The sequence below is a fragment of the Salvelinus namaycush genome, chromosome 8, assembly GCF_016432855.1.
Source record: "Salvelinus namaycush isolate Seneca chromosome 8, SaNama_1.0, whole genome shotgun sequence".
Taxonomy (NCBI): Eukaryota; Metazoa; Chordata; class Actinopteri; order Salmoniformes; family Salmonidae; genus Salvelinus; species Salvelinus namaycush.
In genome coordinates this window covers 20,787,118-20,791,727 of record NC_052314.1, presented here as the reverse complement: position 1 = coordinate 20,791,727, position 4,610 = coordinate 20,787,118, and the positions used below count along the sequence as shown (strand labels likewise).

The window sequence follows — 4,610 nt, the reverse complement described above, 5'->3', positions numbered from 1 at the left end:
TTAATCAAATGATAAATAAAATCAAAACTCATACAATTAAGTATCCAAATTTCCAAAATTTATTCATTTCAAACTGCATATTGAAAAAACTTCGCTGAAATTGTAACTGTTATAATGATGAAATTAGTTCGAATATATATACATGGAGTGTTGGCTGCTGCGTACAGACCACATTTTAAAATACAACTACGGGAATGAAATGTGAAATAAAAACTTAAAATATCACAGTAAATATACATCAATTGTACAAATCATTAGAAAATAAGGAACACAAACTTCATACCTCTAACAGATGAAAAGTGGGAGACAAAATATAAATTAACAATTATGCTTAACCTGTAAGGAAAGGTTTCTGCTTATTCTTATTTTTATAAAGAAATTAAAATGGTTTAGTACTAATGAACCTTGAGGAGAAACATTTACCTGCTTTGCTTATAGGCCTACTTCCGCTATTCCAATGTTTGCGGTTTTAGGAGTATCTTGAACTCAATTTCAATTCTGCCATTTTTCTTTTCTGCAGAATTTCGGTTTATAAAAATGTAACCTCTTGTAGTTTACAAAAATTACATCTGATTGTTATGTTTTTTATATATAAATACTGTACAAAAGGTGATTGCAATAATAAAACAACTGATTGAGACTCCCACTTTCTACTTTCCAAACGCAAACACCATTGAAAAACTTTCTAGAAAAAAAGTTGTTCTTTCCTTGAGTTCTGTACAACTTTTACCACCCAAAAATCTCTGTACAAAAATAGTCCATAGTAGTCCAGTTACTCTTATTAAAGTGTATTTACATATGTGATAATGGGAGTGTGCCATTAATCGTCGTGCCTGGTACAGGTGCGCTCTGGTAATGTTGGGACATATGGAGTCTGCTTTGGGCAGTTTGCTCCGGCACCTCAGCACCCGGTAAGTACATACTGATCATGTCCCGTAGGTCTCCAGTCTGACACGGAGCACCCCTTGAGTGAGACGACGACGTGACTATGGGGGGACTGCAACTGGACTCTGACTTGACCACCGAACCCATGGAGCCCAGAGTCATTCCAGGAGTGCTCTGCTGTGAGTATGACATGCTATACGTGGGTGATCCGTTCATGTAGGTCTGGGAGTTTGTCATGGAGTTGTACTGAAGTGCGCTCATGTCATAGCGGTGCATTTGCTGCATCTGCGCGGTGTTGTGAGCGTTTAAACCGGGGTGCTGCCCGTAGCCAAGCTGCTCCTGCATCATGCCATAACCTCCATTGGTCCAGCCGTTCATATGTGCGTAACTGTCCATCCTTTGATTAACCCCACCGCCCAAGCCTCCCCCTACACCCACTCCAGCGCCCATGGCATTGCCGCCCGGCGCAAGAAGCCCACCTGGCAGAGTATACTTGTCCTTCTTCATCAGGGTCTTGGTTTTCCTCCGGGGTCTGTATTTGTAATCCGGATGTTCCTTCATGTGGAGAGCCCGGAGACGCTTCGCTTCGTCAATGAAAGGTCGCTTTTCGCTTTCGGATAGAAGCTTCCACTCGGCCCCAAGTCTTTTGCTTATTTCCGAATTGTGCATTTTGGGGTTTTCCTGTGCCATCTTTCTTCGTTGTCCCCTCGACCAAACCATGAAGGCATTCATGGGTCTCTTGACTCGGTCCGGACTGTTTTTCTGGTTGTTTCCAGATGAATTTGAATTCCCCGTAACCCCAGAATTTGTCTGGGGTGCGGTTGGTTTCAGTTCAGTTTCCATCATGCTATACATTATAAACAGATGTTTATTAAACTTGCACGACCAATGAAAAAAGTCCAACACAAAGGTAGCTGGAGTTACCTTGTCGTTTTCAGTAACTTTGCAGAAATAGTAAACGTATTTTTGCCTTCAGCCAGTAGGTCCTGTTGTGTCCAAAAACTTCTCTCTTGGTCTCAAAGAAACAACAAACTACTTTTCCCTCTTCGCCAGAGCCTTGACAACTCCGGATACTTTTTGAACAAGTTAATAGACAACCATTCATGGGATGAGGGCTGTCAGGGAATAAATGTCTTTTTACCTGACCAATCACAGAGCGACTGTTCCCTCGGCTAGGATTGTGTCTTTTATTTATCATAAAGGGGCGGGGTTACTCGTGGTCAGTGGTGGAGCACTGAGGCAGAAGCTGCGGTTATCAACCAATAGAAGCTATATATGTATTATTCCAAGTGCTTAAAGTGGGAACATTACACTAGGATGGCAAACTTTAAGTGCTTCCTACTGAAAATCGAAGGAACACAAGCTCCAGAATTTATACAGTAGGATACATTTATGTTAACTAAACAGCATATCGGACAAATTCAGCTTTTTAAACTTTTATAGGCTACCATTTTAAACCAGTTCAAACGTTATTTGGAAGCATAATGCATAATATTTCAAACTTCATTCGATATTTTATCTTCACTGAATCAAATGTTCAATGTGTCTTTAGATCAAGTTTGCTATTTCGGCTATATCGTGATTTTTTTTAAATGTTCAACGACAAAGCAAATGGAGCATAAATCAAAACTTACACATACAAATATCCTACTTCACCTTCTAATAATCACTTCATTATCATTAGGCCTATAGTGACAGTTGAAGAAATAGTTGTGAAAGTGGTAGTCTAGTTGTAGTAAGCTATTAGCAATACGGGTGACGCTATTCGTTATTAGTAATTAGGAGATGTGTAGCAATCCATTACATTAATATAAGTGTTTTAAGTTAAGGAATCGATCAGCAAGTTCAGCTCGGTTTTTGCACTGAAAAGCGGATAGGTAATCTTAGCTGTTTCCCCATTGTTTAAATGGATGAGCTTCAATTCAACTGAAGTTGAATGCCAACAGAAAACGGAGACATGCCCATCACAAATAATTAGTTTTGTTTCGGGTGTTGTCAGTACATCAGCCCGAACAAAAGCATCACTACATTCCCTTAAGATCTTTTTTTGTTGAAATTCACTTCGTCACAAGATAAAAAATTATATAGTAAAAAAAGTTTACTCACAAACCATATGACCAAGAGTGGTCACCACTTCAACGATAGGCCAATATGACAGGCAACTTTGTCCATAGATTTTCCATTTATAACATCAACAATTGGCATTGGAAAATAGGCTTGGACAATGTTTTGTAGGCATATCTGATGGATAATTTACATTACTGTGAGCTACAAAAGCTGATAGCGCATGAACAGCGAAAATACACTAACACGCCTAATATGTGTTTATGCATATATGAATTCACATATAGAATAGTTCCAACTGACTTGCCTAGTTAAATAAAGGTACAAAAATAAATGTGTTCCAAAAGGTTGTATCAGCCACACAGACAGATGAAGCCCGTTGTTACATGCCATCAGCGCCGTCTGCTGGCGAAAGGGACAATAGCAAATAACCTTCACACGTATGAACCTAAAAGTCGTCATGGAACACTATTATAGCTTATGTTAGTTTGTTCTGTTGTGCGCTGTAGCCTAATTATCTAACTTGTATACCAACTACAGGTTTAGAAGGCAAATTTATTTTCAAACATTCACGCTTATGGTTAAACAGTTGGCAATGATGCTGGAAATGCTGGAAAAGCATCAAATAGGCCTATAGCCTACATACATCTATTGAGAAACTTGACACTGAATATATTGTATTTTTTGGACACACTGTTTTGATCGAGTGCTTATAAAGTTTTAAATCTACAACGTCTAGCCTATACTATTAATATAATAATTATAGCCTATGCCTATTTTGTACATGTTATTAAACAAAACATCACTACATATTTGAATGATATACAAACTGGTCAATAGTTTACCACCATATTCAAAAGGTTTCACTTTTGAGTAATTGGGTGAGATGTGGAGATACAACAGTCAGAAATAGCCGCTTCTCTGTCTGCGTTTGAGTGTTTTTCCCCGCTATTTGTAATCTGTTTACGATAATGGGAAAAGCATCAGCGGGGAGTCTGCAACATCTTTCAGAATCATTAACAGGAATTTCCCTGCATTTGCAATTAGAAAACTATTTGACAACTAACCGATTTGCGGGAAACACCGTTTGACCACTCGAGAGACCAAATCAACTAGTACTATTTGCACCATAAAACAAACATATTTTTAAAGAAGGCTCGACTCAGCAAAAGCAATAATGACACATTTATAGGCTATTTTATTCATGTACAAACTAGAAAGAAAAACACTGTAATTCATAGCAAATTAACTTTTTAATAAAAACAAATGGTTTCTCATTAAATGCAGGCCCATTCCTATCAACTCTTGAACATAATGAGTGTGAAAATATCTTAGAGGGAATTTGTTAAATATTGTTTTTTAAAAGCCTATAGCCCACCCTTCTGGAAAATGTAATCACTTTTTGCTCCCTTTCAAAATGTACATCTGACCCGATATAAAACCATGCCTACCATAATAACCCTTAGGCCTATAGCCTAACTCAATATACCTCCCATAATAACCCTTAGGCCTGCCTCATTATATATCCCATAATAACCCTATTGCCTATAGCCTAACTCATTATATCTTTAATCACACTAAAGTCCTAAAATATCCATATTTACTGAATATAATCCAACATAACCAGCACTGATATTACTCATTGGATGTAATATGTTTAT

General features: G+C 37.9%; 1 protein-coding gene across 1 annotated transcript; it reads right to left on the bottom strand.

Moving 5' to 3' along the window:
- Positions 1–792: 792 nt before the first annotated feature.
- On the bottom strand, positions 793–1,740 carry LOC120051827 (transcription factor Sox-2-like). Its single transcript, XM_038998710.1, has one exon. The coding sequence runs from the start codon at positions 1,738–1,740 to the stop codon at positions 793–795; it is 948 nt and encodes a 315-aa protein (XP_038854638.1).
- Between the last annotated feature and the right edge of the window lie 2,870 nt (positions 1,741–4,610).

What these genes read in the sequence shown, in the direction of transcription:
- LOC120051827 (XM_038998710.1), bottom strand. Translation starts at nt 1,740, where the DNA reads ATGTATAGCATGATGGAAACTGAACTGAAACCAACCGCACCCCAGACA.